The 13,972-nt window shown below is 36.9% G+C and overlaps 1 protein-coding gene and 1 long non-coding RNA gene across 10 annotated transcripts in view; one reads left to right on the forward strand and one right to left on the reverse strand.

Moving 5' to 3' along the window:
- Window positions 1-3,693, forward strand: part of LOC118020690 — an 11,861-nt gene extending 8,168 nt beyond the window's left edge. Inside the window, exons 2-4 of the long non-coding RNA XR_004681983.1 lie at window positions 926-1,063; window positions 2,607-2,790; window positions 3,454-3,693. This is a non-coding gene — a long non-coding RNA (uncharacterized LOC118020690). The remainder of the gene's footprint in view (window positions 1-925; window positions 1,064-2,606; window positions 2,791-3,453) is intronic.
- CACNA2D1 (calcium voltage-gated channel auxiliary subunit alpha2delta 1) overlaps window positions 1-13,972 on the reverse strand; it is a 506,844-nt gene that overhangs the window by 390,433 nt on the left and 102,439 nt on the right. For all 9 annotated transcript variants that reach the window (XM_035020464.1, XM_035020463.1, XM_035020460.1 and 6 more), the window contains exon 3: window positions 8,580-8,696. In XM_035020464.1, the coding sequence (XP_034876355.1) occupies window positions 8,580-8,696 (117 nt within the window). The remainder of the gene's footprint in view (window positions 1-8,579; window positions 8,697-13,972) is intronic.

Genomic DNA, 13,972 nt, shown 5'->3' on the forward strand with positions numbered 1-13,972 from the left:
CATACATTCATACATTCATACATTCATACATTCATACATTCATACATACCAGCAATGTTTTCTTCTCTTTCCTCTGCTTCTTTAAAATGAATTTTCTCTAGACATTCTTCCCTAAAACACACACTAAATCTTGAAAACACCTTCATGTAGACACCAGTTGGCTGGATATACATTTTAATTAAAGGTACCACATTTCACACTTCCTTTTGTAGACAGGGATTACCAAGTGAGATGGACACAGAAATAACAGAATGGGACTTCTGGAAATCTTTTGAGCTACCTACGTCCAGATTTCTTGTTACATGGGAGAAAATAAACCTGCTATCTGTTTAAATCACCCATTAGTTGGCTTGAGTATTAATCGTATTTGAACACAACTTTAATCCTAACATATTCCCTAACTTTTCCATTCAGCACTGTATATACGACTTTTATACCTAAAAACAATCTCAACTAATCAACTAAAATATCTAATCTAGGTTAAAAATTAAAAGTCTAAGCTTAGCTTAAAATTTATTAGTAGTCCCATTCTCAGCTTGGGACTGGTTCGGGCTGAGAAACTTCAGGAGTTTCAGGTTAAGGAGTGTGGGAGATTTCTATTTCCACTCTCTGAGCTTTTCCTCCTGATCCCCTCTGGACCCCGCTTACCAGCTCACAGGTGCTGATTTTAGCAACAGCACTATGAGAAGGTGGCAATGGACGGCCCTTTCTTGACTGTAATTACGTGTTGGTCTTCTCTGGGAGTGGCGAATGTTCAACACTGATTTGTTCCCCTCTTAGAGTGCTTTCTGCATTGTTTGAAGTGAGGCAGTTCATACAACTCCAATGCCACACTTCTGGCTACCATTTATAGCCCTACCCCTCAATTCCCATCCAGGAGGGCGCATCTACCCTCTTTCTGCTAAACTGGCTTTTGCACTGGCAGGAAGCCCTACTGGATCAAGTCACAGACCAGCTCTGTCCCATAAGGCCTACCTCTGCTGTGTGTGAGCTTATACCCAAGGAAGCCACCTTTCATGGCTCAGCCACCAGGCCTCAGCACTTCATTTTTTAGCATCTGGAGGTATGTATCAAATCCAAATAAATAAAAGTAATCTCAGCTTTGCAAAACAAATAGTAGACTACCTGGTCCCCTTACCACTCAGAGTCAAAGGGATATTTATAAGCAATCTGAGTAATCCTCACAAAGACATTTATACTAACATTAAAGAGAAGAGTAAGCACACTTTTCTTCTGGGAACACAGAAATAGCACAACATTCCCTACTTTTTCCAAAGTAATTTCTGTCGTTCTCGTCAATCTGGATAAATTTATAACTGCAAGATAAATTTTGGACTAATGGTCAAAACACACACACACACACACACACATATTTCTGAAAGCTCTTTCAAATTCATACGCAGCTTAGGACCTCATTTTTAGAATATGAAGGTATTTTATGCCTTCTGTTTTTTCTCAATGTTAGGAAGGCTCTAGGTTTTATTTATCAGCCATTTCATTTACCCACAACAGACTCTTTTCACTTTTTCTTACTTTGATCTCCCAAGTCTTTAGCATGGTCCTGAAGATCCCACAGCCCCTTCATTCTTTGTATAAAATATTAACTTCTACTTTACCAAGAGAGAAGTAGTCATCCAGTATGACTTTCAGATTTTCTGTACCTGCAAAGTCCTTACTCATATATAATATCCCTTTGGTCTCAAGTGAAAAATACCACTATCTTTTCAAAGATAAATCGCATGACTCTGATCTTCTCTGTGCCTGCTTTTTCGGAATCAGTCTTCAACATTCAGACTTTTTTTCTTATTTTGTGATGTCATAGGTTCCTTCCCTTCTGTCTATAAACTGCTTATGTGCCCTCCATTCTCAAAAACAAACAGAAAAGAAAAATAGTCTTTAATACTACTCCGTGTTTCTCTTGCATCGTGCTACCAAATTCCATGAAAACACAAATTTCTTGACAATTTCTCACAACCTAATCACTTTTTACCAGTGTAGTCTTTATTCTACTCCAGTACATTTTAATGAATCTGTTCGCACACAAGTAAGCCAGTGACTCCTAATACCCAAATACAATATATTTTTTATTCTTCTTTGAGTCTATAAAGAATTTCCCATTTCCTCCTGTGTCTCTTTACCACTTCCCTGGGCCCAATTTTCTGAAATTTCTTCCTATACCTCCAAGTTAAAATCTCTAGAGATAAAGGCCAGGAATCTGCGTTTTAGCAAAGCCTAGAGGCATTTCTCACAAACATGAGAGAGACAGAACTATGGGTTTAGGAGCTAAAGAAACATTAGAAAAAAACAAACAAACAATTTGATTAAACAACAATAATCTAATCCTTCCAGAAGAAGGACCCTACTTTAAAAGAGTCACTGAAAACATTTGTCATTTTCTTCTTTTCATTATCTAATCATAAGCTCAATATCAAGGTTGAAAAAAGAGTTGGGCATATTACGGTATTTAAATATAATTTAATTATAATAAATTGGAGTAGTTTTAATTAAAGTTGCCAGAACACCAGAGGGAGACAGGATACACCATAACTGGAAAAGTGTCACTACAGAAATTCAGTTATTATAATCATGATCCTATTTTCTTTAAGCAAAATGTCTGGAAACCTTCATTTACTCAGATCTCCTTGGCTGTGCAAGTTGATGAACTACAAGACCAGTGATTTCATTCACCTCCATCTTTCAGAAGGCACCACTAGAAGCTGGATCATTTTGCTAAAGAGCTTTCTCCCATGAACTATTCACGTACAGTTGCAGATTTTCAGCCTAGAGCAGGTTGGTAACAATGTTAAATGATTATTGTGGTTCTGGGTGGGGTTTTTTTGGAGGTTTGGGGGTCTTCTTCTGGAGGGGGTTGTTGCTTGCAAACACTCTTTGGAGTCTGTTTTAGAATAATTCAATAATGTCAGCAATTAATAATGTTAATGTTGATTAATGTTAATAATCATCACATTGAGCCATTTTCTGAGACATAGATGTAACAAGTGCCAGAAAAATAGTCATTTAGCAGGTGATTTTGGAAATAAAATGGTTGAAATTAACTAATGATGTAATGTATGGTGATTAACATAAAACAATAAAATTTTTAAAAAATGGTTGAAATTACTACTGTGGGCTTACAGGGGGAAAAAAACTGTAGACAGATATCCTAAAATTGAATTCCACCACTACCTCATGTTACCTGGACAAGACACTGGTCTTGTCTGAGTTTCCTCATTTATAAAACAAGAATAAGTAGATGTTTAATGTGCCTACTTCACAGGCTTTCTGTTAGAGCCTAACGAATATCAATCATCAGAAACATGTTTTTATATGGTCATAAAGACAAAACAAAACAAAAACAAAACTATTTAAGTGCAAAACTCTGTTTTGCTTTTATAAAACACATAGTTTTAGGGCAAAGGCAACTAAAACTTTTTATTTTGATTTCTCTTTCAGCTCTAGGCCTGGTTGAAGGAACAGATAAAAAGACCACAGCATAAAATGAGTGTGAATAAAATGTCAAAATCAATGCTGAAATTGAAAAAAAGAAAATCTTGGTGGGAATAGTTTAGAGTCAAACTACAAACAAATGCAAGATAAACAAAAAGCAATAAAATTAGTTTTAGATCAACAAGCTGTTGATTTAAAATGTAAGGTTCAAAACCATAAAATCTGTGTACATGCACGCATAATAAAATATATCGCAGATATTGAAAAGTAATCATTCCACTAAACAGAAGGAAGGCAGGAAAGAAAGAAGAAAGGAAGGAAGGAAGAAAAAAAACTCCAGCTGTTCATTTTCTTTAAAAAAAAAAAACAGGGCGCCTGGGTGGCTCAGATGGTTAAGTGTCTGCCTTCGGCTCAGGTCATGATCCTGGAGTCCCGGGATCGAGTCCCGCATCGGGCTCCCTGCTCAGCGGAGAGTCTGCTTCTCCCTCTGACCCTCCCCCCTCTCATGCTGTTTCTCTCTCGCTCGCTCCCTAAAAAATAAAATATTTTAAAAAAATAAAATAAAAATAAAAAAAAAACAAAACTGAATTATCAACCTAAACTGGCAATTTCTTTAGTAGATGTGTGAGTAAACAACCAATTCAAGTTACTTCTTCATCTTAGGTTGCTAATCTTGATACTGTAGAAGAGCAGAGGTTTAAAATTTTCTCACATTCAAATAAAAAAGAAAAATTATTCAATACTGTATATTTTACTTCATTGAGTCATTTTTTGAAGAGGGCTAATTGACATAGGAGTCATTTAAATAAATTCATAGCCTTCCAGAATATTCTATCAACTGGAATATCCAATTCTTTTCTTTTTTTTTTACTAATCCATTAAAGATTTTATTTACTTATTTATTTTTTCTATCTTAGGATTTTTTCCTTTTATTTTTTAATTTAAATTCAATTAATTAACATATAATGTATTATTAGTTTCAGAGATAGAGTTCAGTGACTCATCAGTCTTATATAATAACCATTGCTCATTACATCACATGCCCTCCTTAATGCCGATCACCCAGTTACCCCATCCTGCCACCCCATTCCCCTCCAGCAACCCTCAGTTTGTTTCCTATGGTTAAGAGTCTCTTACGGTTTGTCTCCCTCTCTGATCTCCTCTTATTTCATTTTTCCCTCCCTTCCCCTATGATCCCCTGTTTTGTTTCTTAAATTCCACAAATGAGTGAGGTCATATAATAATTGTCTTTCTCTGACTGACTTATTTCGCTTAGCGTAATACCCTCTAGTTCCATCCACGTCGTTGCAAATGGCGAGATTTCATTTTTTGATGGCTGAGTAGTATTCCATTGTATATATATACATACTACATCTTCTTTATCCATTCATCTGTTGATGGACACCTAGGCTCTTTCCATAGTTTGGCTACAGTGGACATTGCTGCTATAAACATTGAGGTACAGGTGCCCCTCCGTATCACTACGTTTGTATTTTGAGTGGGTAAATACCTAGTAGTGCAATTCTTTTTTATTGTTATGTTAATCACCATACATTACATCATTAGTTTTTGATATGGTGTTCCATGATTCACTGTTTGCATATAACACCCAGTGCTCCATTCAGTACGTGCCCTCTTTAACACCCATCACCAGGCTAACTCATCTGCCCACCCCCCGCCCCTCTAGAACCCTCAGTTTGTTTCTCAGAGTCCATAGTCGCTCATGGTTCATCTAGTAGTGCAATTCTTAATCAATCTGAATGAACAGTAATTTATAGTATACTCCCTAGCCTTCATTTCTTCCTCTTTATGATTATATACTTTTTTCAGGCCAAAGGATATATGTGTATAGTAGGTAAGAATGCAGATCTTAAAGTCTGACACACCTGAATTTGAATGCTCTTCCACTCTTGCTAATTCAAAGTATAGTTTTTACACCGGAAATATCAGTATCACCTGGGAGCTTATTAGAAATGTAGTATCTCTCGCCAGGTCCACTGAATAAGCTTGTACATTTTACAAAAGCCACAGGTGAACTAACACTCATTAAAATTTAAGAAGTACTGACATACATTAGTTATTAGATAAATTTCCTTGAGCAAGTTAGAGGATTTCTCAAAGACCCAGTTTTCTCATTGAAAAAATGACACTAATAATGATGTCAAGAGCTTAGTATTATTATGAGAAATAATTAAATAACGCTACTTAGTAAATACTCATAAGGTCTAACTGGTATTAAATCTTATCTACCTCAAATTTGTACATTCACGATTTCTTCCAGTATATTTACTTGTGGAATTACATTGGCATCCCACCCAGATAAATTAAATTCTTTTAGTCAAGAAGTCACCCTGAGAATAAGCCTACAACAAAAATAGAAGTTAATTAATAATGCCATCTTGCATTCATTTATAGCACAATGTAGCACCTGTTTTTCAATTCGCCTCAAAACATTTCCCTTTGAAATAATGTGTTTTCTGTTTCTGTAGAGTCAAAAAAGTTAAATAAAGAATTTGGTCTGAAAACAAACATGACTCTCCCTCCCTGACATATAATCTAACTAATTCCACATTTAATTAGTCATTGTGATTTCTGTATTCTGCCATTCATACATTTAGGATAGTCACTGATCCCCCATAGGACTCAAATAATGTACTAGGTGTCTAGAGCTTCAATTCCAAATGATAAAAAAGAAAGTCTCAATAGACCCCATTTTAATCCAATTAAGGCAAGATACATCATATTTCATTCTGTGATCATTTTTCATGGGACTCTGATGTCCGGATTATCTACTTCTTACATTTGAAGGAAAAAGGTAAGCTGATAAAAATTAATAAAATTGGAATCCTTTTCTGTTGTCATTGAGTGAATATTAATCACTTAAGTAGAAAGTACATATCATATTTTTATTAAACTTTTATTGAAAACACACTTTACGTTTGTAAATGATGCATAAAAATGGTATTCACATACCCAAAATTGAAGAGAAGAATGCTTTGAATCTTTCAGTAATGAAAACTTATTTTACTATGGATAACTCATGTATATATTTCTTAAAAATTAAATGTTTCAACTTCTGGCAATATAGCATTTCAAATAGTACAAAGAACTCTCCTTTTACGTTGTACAAGATCTTGTTGTACAAGATCCTGGATATTTTAAGAAACATAAGGATTTATAAGTGCCAAAAAAGCAGGCAAAATATCTGAATGCCAAGATATATATAAAATACAGTAAGCTAAAAATCTGAACTGTGAGTGATAAGTAAACAGGACATTCAGAGTTGTCCTGGGACAAATTCTTGTAACAGTGCTGTGATTTGTAGACTAAGACAAGCTAAACATAAGGTCCAGCACTATATCTAACAAAAGATGTACAGAAACTTTACAAAGAAATTTTAAAATATTATTGAATAGAATAAAAACTTGCTCAATGGCAAGAATAGAAGGACAAAATATCATAATGATATCAATCTTCCCAATTTGGTCTGAATCAATGCATTACCAATCAAAATCCCAGCAAAGATTTTCTTGGATAATGACATGCTGAATCTAAAACTTAGATTACATGTGAAGGTTCAAGAATACTCAAGATCCTTCTGAAGAATATGGTGAGCAACTGGGCCTGCCAGAAATTGAGCTTGATAACTGGAGCTCACTGGGGTAATGCAAGCTAATACATGGCCCCGGGAAAACTGGTTAGAAAAACATTTAATTTAAAGTGCAACCTAACACTAATACTGACATTAGTCGCAGGTAGATTAAATAAATCTGAAAGACACAGAACTTTTTAGAATAAAATTTGTAAGAAATGTTTACAATCTCAGGATAGGGACGGATTTCTTAAAACACACACCCTGAAATACTAATAACTTTTTTTTTACTAATAACTTTTTTAAAAGGCGACTGTGACTACATTAAAATTAAGAGCGTATTTTATCAAAATACACCATCAGGACAATGAAAAGACAAGTCACAAGCAAGACACAAAAAGATATTTGCATTACACAGAACTTAAATGAGTTACCATCAAGAATACATAAGCTACAAATCAATTTAAAAAATTAAAATGTGCAAAAGATATGAACAGATATTTCACTGAAGAAACAAAAATCATGAATGGATATAAAATAAGATGTCTGCCTCATTACTAAAAAGTAGAGGTTCTGCTTTACATCCATTTGATGGCCTACAATTAAGAAGTCTGACATGGCCATTTATTGGCCAGAATATGGATCAATGGGGACTCATATAAAGCTGGTGGAGGTATAAACTGATACAACAATTTTGGAAAACAATTTTCATACTTTGTGAGTACCCTACAGTCTATTAATTCTCCTATCATGTATATAACGCCCTACAGGTATCCCTGCATTTATGTACCAGGAGACTTGTTCAAGAAAACTCAGCAGCAGTATTCATAGTAACACTCATCTGGAGATAATTCAAATAATAATTTGCCAACAGAGAATAAGTGAACCAATTGAGATATGTCCTCATAAAATAATTTTTAACTGTGAATAAGAGTGAATTAAAGCTACGTGCAAACACCCAGATAAATCACACACACGTAACGTTGAGGGAAGAAAGCAGGTCGCCGATGGTTACCTACACTACAACATGATTTTAATAAATCTGAAAAACAAGCAAACTAACAACCACCATGTTTCAAAAACATTTATGTGAGGTACATCTATTTTCAAAAAGAAAACAAATGAGCAACCAAATATCTAGCGTTTTGGCCACCTCTGACAGGAAGGCAGGGTGAGAGCAAAGGAGACGATTACAAAGGCAGCTTGAAGGTTGCTGGCAATATTCGTGGGTTTTACGTTGTATCATAGATTTAAACATGATTAATATGCCTCATAACTTACATATGGATAAAGAGACGTATGTACCAATTAAATACACTGTTCCTATGTTATAAAATCACCTAACATAAAAAATAAACTAATAATTAGAAATACACTGATTATTTTGGGTTCCACAATTTAACTGAGGTCTCTCACCTTTTATGAACATGTTACATGGACATCGTTTCCAAGGTAAAGGAAGCATACTAAAGAAAATAAAGTATGAAAAATAAACAAGTAATGGGAAATAATAAAATGAGCAGATCCAATTTAAACTCACCACCAGAGCTTTAGATCTATTGCTTAGAAGTTTCTCAATATCCCTGGCTGCAATTTCCACCAGCTGCCGTGCATTATTTGGTTCCACAGTATACAAATCCTGATACTTCTCATAAATCTGCATGAAGAGAAAAGAAAATTAATAAGAATAATTGCTTATATGGTTCATAAGTTCACGGTAGGATGTATTTTAAACCATAAACAATGATTAGAAAAAGACCCACTCTTTCCTTTCTTCATTTCGATCTTTTTGGAATTTGGATGTGTCAAAAATACATATGTGTAAATAAAAATTCACCAAAAGACCACCAGCTAGCCAAAACAGCATGCCATGTGAACAGGCTGTAAAATATCTTGTAGCACAATGATCTGTGTATGCAATTTTTTTAAAGGATTTTTTTTTTAAGATTTTATTTATTTATCTGACAGAGAGAGAGTACAAGCAGGGGGAGCGGCAGAGGGAGAGGGAGAAGCAGGCTCCCCGCTGAGCAGCTGAGCAGGGAGCCCGATGCAGGACTTGATCCACCTGAGCTGAAGGCAAACACTTAACCAACTGAGCCACCCAGGTGACCCTCAAGTAACTTTTTTTTTAAGATTTTATTTATTTGACAGAGAGAGAAGGAACACAAGCAGGTGGAGCGGGAGAGGGAGAAGCAGGCTTCCCGCCGAGCAGGGAGCCCAATGCGGGGCTCGATCCCCCGACCCTGGGATCATGACCTGAGCCAAAGGCAGACGCTTAACCGACTGAGTCACACGGGCAGCCCTGTGTATGCAATTTGTGACTTGAAATTGTACCTCCCTGAATTCAAAACCTGGTATTAACTGCCATCGGGGTTTTTTTGGTTTTTGTTTTTTGTTTTAAAAGAAAGGCCATGCTAGAAAACAGTAGGACGGAAGCATGGCAGGTCAGACTTGTGCAGTGAACCAAGGTAGGAGGAAGGGGAAGGAGCAAGGATGTATTGAAGGATACTTCCCATGGTTATCCCTAGCTACAATCACTGAGATTAAAGTGTATGCTGCTAAACCTTATGAAGAGAGGGAGAGGGAGAGAGAGAAGAGAGAGGGGCAGGGAGAGAGGGAGAGGGAGAGCAAGAGAAAAAGAGAATGAAGCCCCTGCTAAGGTTCATCCATGTAACACAGAGAGCTTTATGACACAGAGGGGTTGAAGGTCACTGAGGTCTACATTAAAGTTCGGTTAAATAAATCTGTAATAGTGTAAATATTTTTCATTAGCAAACTGAATCTTTGGGGTTTTGTTTTCTTTGAATCACTGAATCAAACTATGCTGAAAGTAAGCTAGGCAGCAAAAGAAGCCTATAATTTTGCCTCACATCAGTGTCTACAGAAGGATTTCCCTGGAGTGGCATCAGATGCACCCGTTTTGCAGAGCCCGCACACTCCTGGTGGGGTGGGGGGGGGAGAATTAAAGAATGTGGGGTGAGGGGAAAGAGCGACCATGCTTGTGGCTACAGGGCTGAGCCGAGTAGGAAATCCCTTATGCACCCAACAGATGGGTTGCACATGCATGACTAAACCATCTTTGAAAGCCAGGGCCTGGCAGGTTTTTACCGTCTTTGGAGAAGTGAATCCAGGCACATGCAGGAACCAGTTTAACCCTGCTTTTTCTGGCAGAACTCCAGCTTTCTGCAATACTACCAACAGGTCCTACAGCCCAGTTCCAGCTGACCACGGATGCTTCTGGTAAACATGGGTTTCAAATATACACAGATGCGTTTGCTACCATTTCTTTGTAACCGGACACGTTGGTTTTACATTGTTTTCATTTTTTTAAGTGACTCAAAAGTAATCATTTTAAACGATTTAAATCAAGCTTTGACTCCTAAATTTTTTTGACTTATTCAAACTATGAGGTTTTTCTCATAGTCTAAATTTTGACCCTGTAGGTTTATCATCCCAACTATTCAAGGCACGGTCATCTAGTCATATAAAATCCCCATATTCAGTTTTATTTGGGATTCCTGTGTATTACTGGATTGCTTACACTTTCTGCTGAGGGGCAGATTACTGAGTCCTATTTTAAAGACCAGGTTGTCCATGAACAACTCCATCCAGCCCAAGGCTCTCTCTTTCATTTTAGCCTAAGATGACATGCAGGAACATGAATTCCTGGAAAGATTAATTGATTTGGGGTACAAACAGATAAACCTCAACATCACTGTAATTGATCCAGGACATTTAGTTCTTTGCAGTAAAACCGATAAAGCTAATTGGAGCGAAAGGCAGGTGTGCTCTGTGCTATTAATATCGTGTTCACTTCTGTATGAAGTCTGACCTTCTTCCTGTGGTATAGGGACTATAACAGAATTCAGAGTTGGTAGAGATCAGTTCCAAATATATAATTTGTACTTTGCATTATGTACTAAACATAATGTCACTTATTAAGTCACTACCTACAAATGCCAGATTTATTGTAAGTTCTTTAAAGAAGAAATGGGTTATGAATCAGAAACAATTCAGTTCAAGTATATGCAGATCCTCTCAAATATATACAGAATATTCTCTCAAATTGATTCTAGGGTAATTTTTTAATGCTTAGAAAATTAAAAAAAAAGACAGTACCTAATTCACAAATAAACTTTAAATAAATGAAGTTAAGGAAACTTACATCTACAGTCCCAATACAAATTTCCTGTTGTACTTTGTAAGGTATAAAACCACATATGAAATGTTTCTTGGTAATAAAAATGAATTAAAACCATATAACTGCCCCACCAAAAGAACTAGTTTTTGCTTCTGTTTTTGTTTTTTTTTTTTAAGATTTTATTATTTATTCATTTGAGAAAGAGAGAAAGAGAGAGCACAAGCAGGGGGAGGGGCAGAGGGAGAAGCAGACTCCCCGCTGAGCAGGGAGCCCCATGCGGGGCTCGATCCCAGGACCTGGAGATCATGACCTGAGCCTACGGCAAACGTTTAACCACCTGAGCCACCCAGGCTCCCCTTGCTTCTGGTTTTAAAGAATATAATATTCTTTGTTGCTGCAAGAGGTACTGCGAAGGCTCTCAAAAAGTCTCCTGGTATATGTTTAGTAAAAGTTTTCAGAGGAGAAGGGCTCAAGTGGATTTTTAAGATTATATGATATATTTTTACAAAGTACATATATTGATAATTCTTCCAGCCACAAAATAAACCCCATTTCTAAAATATTTAACATGTTAACATGGTTTTTTAAAACAGAACCTTAAGAATATTCCGTTTTCTCTTCCTAGTCCTTTTTTTTTAAGACTTTATTTGAGAGAGAGAGAGAGCACACAAGCAGGGAGAGAGGCAGAGGGAGAAGGAGAAACAGGCTCCCCACTGAGCAGGGAGCCCAACGCGGGGCTCAATCTCAGGATCTCAGGATCATGACCTGAGCCAAAGGCAGATGCTTAACTAACTGAGCCACCCAGGTGTCCCTTTTTTTCCTTTTTTAAAAAATAATAGTCTGTTTTACCATTTTATCTCATCTCTTTCCAGAAAAAAATAAATAAAACAAAAGAACACTGTGAAAATAATATGAGTTTCTGATACCAGACAGAGCTCCATGCAAATCATATGTCAATTCCTCTTGCACTGTGTGACGCTGGCTTGCATTTCTTCTACTAGAAAGAGTGTAGCACATAATGAGAATCCTAGATGGGACGTTTTTCCTCCTGAATGATACACTCATATGCTTTAATTTTCCTGCAGTTCAAATCCTCTCACTTCCGTCCTTGCCACAAGTTTTGACAGAAAGAATATCTGTCACCTGTCCATTCTTGCTTTCTTACAATCTTAATTAACTGGCTTTAATGACCATTCACTATTACATTCATAAACAACAGAGAATATATTGTCCCTTCCTTTTTCCACTGGAATCCTCTAAGTCTCTTGGCTCCAAGTCCATAGTTCCAAGATAATCTTCAGAATGATACATTTAAAAATAACCTCAAGTGTAATATTTAAAAAGTGACACCACTCACTGATATAACTGCTTCATAAACATACCTAAAGAACTAGTTCAGAAATCATAATACTTACTATTATACAATGGAATAACACAGATAACCCAGAGTAAGACCGGCTTCCAAGTTTTGGATGACCTAGAAGATTGTATTAGCAATCACTTTCAGGCTTCTACTCTATACCACTCTGAGGTGTTTCAGATACATTATATCATTTACTCACTTTAAGAAACCTGAAAAATACATTTAATTAACCATTGCATTAATGCGAATACTGAAACTCAGGCTTTGGAGTATCAGAGTGAAGGCAGTTTGGGTCCCATTTCACATCGTTAAAGGAGCAAACCACTGCCCAAAGCAGCCAAAGATAAAATGGTAACACGGCATGTTTAGGCCAAGTGGATCTGCAATACCACTCTGCCCGGGATCTCCCTTGGCTTTAGCAGGATGTGGAGAAATAGGAAGGGCTACTGGGATGAACAAGAAAGGTAGTTCAGAATTAATCAGTCTGCCAGGAGACTGCGTCAGTGAAGAATCAAGGGAATTTCAATGCAGTGCTTGAGAGATGGAAAGTGGGGAGCAGAGTTTCAGCTGAAGGATGACGTTGCAAACCACCCAGAGCTGAGGGGCCTTAAGGAGGCTGAAGATATTGGCCAAGTTCTTAATAGCATTCATCTTCAATATCTATGCCAAGAGCACAGAAAAGAGCGAATATACCACACATCTTGTCACATGTCACCCAGATGCCAAGTAGCAAAGTTAAGAACATTAGAGATTATTGGAAGGGAGTTGGGACGGAAACCTTGACATTCTGAGACTAAGTTTTCTCCCCCAGACGGGGAGATAATGGCAGCTCTTAAATAAGTTAAGTTCCCTAAGGAGAAACAAATTTCTTCATATTAAGTCTTAAATATGTAAATTTTGACAACCCCTTCCCTCCCATGGAACTCATCCTGAATAGGCAATCCAGATTTTTGCCATGCCCACAGTCATCTTTCTGAGACAAGTTTTCCTTTTGACAGTCCCTGATGAATGAAGAGTCCTACACATTTCCTTAAAAATGGGTAGCAATATTCTAATGTATGACCTTGACCTTGGCCCCTGACTAATTGCATCAGGACATACCAGATCTAGAAGCAGCTAACTTCTGACTCAATGGCCTGTAAACAGGTACAAAAGATTTGTATAAATGATGACAACACACTGAACCAATCACACTCTTTCAACCACATGGGAAACAATAGTTAGGTGGATCAGGGCAGAAGAAGCAGAAGTTTGACTAGTGGAAGGAAGCACACAGATATTACTGAGTGACAGAAGGGATGGCTATGGTAGGTGGTACACTGGCCTCCCAAAAGTATCCACAGGCTTATCTCCAGAACCTGTGACTATATGTTGTTACATGGCAAAGGGGGAATTAAGTTTGAGGATGAAATGAAATTTTACTAATCAG

Source organism: Mirounga leonina, unplaced genomic scaffold, assembly GCF_011800145.1.
Source record: "Mirounga leonina isolate KUSES-001 unplaced genomic scaffold, KU_Mleo_1.0 Mir_174, whole genome shotgun sequence".
In the NCBI taxonomy this organism is placed as follows: Eukaryota; Metazoa; Chordata; class Mammalia; order Carnivora; family Phocidae; genus Mirounga; species Mirounga leonina.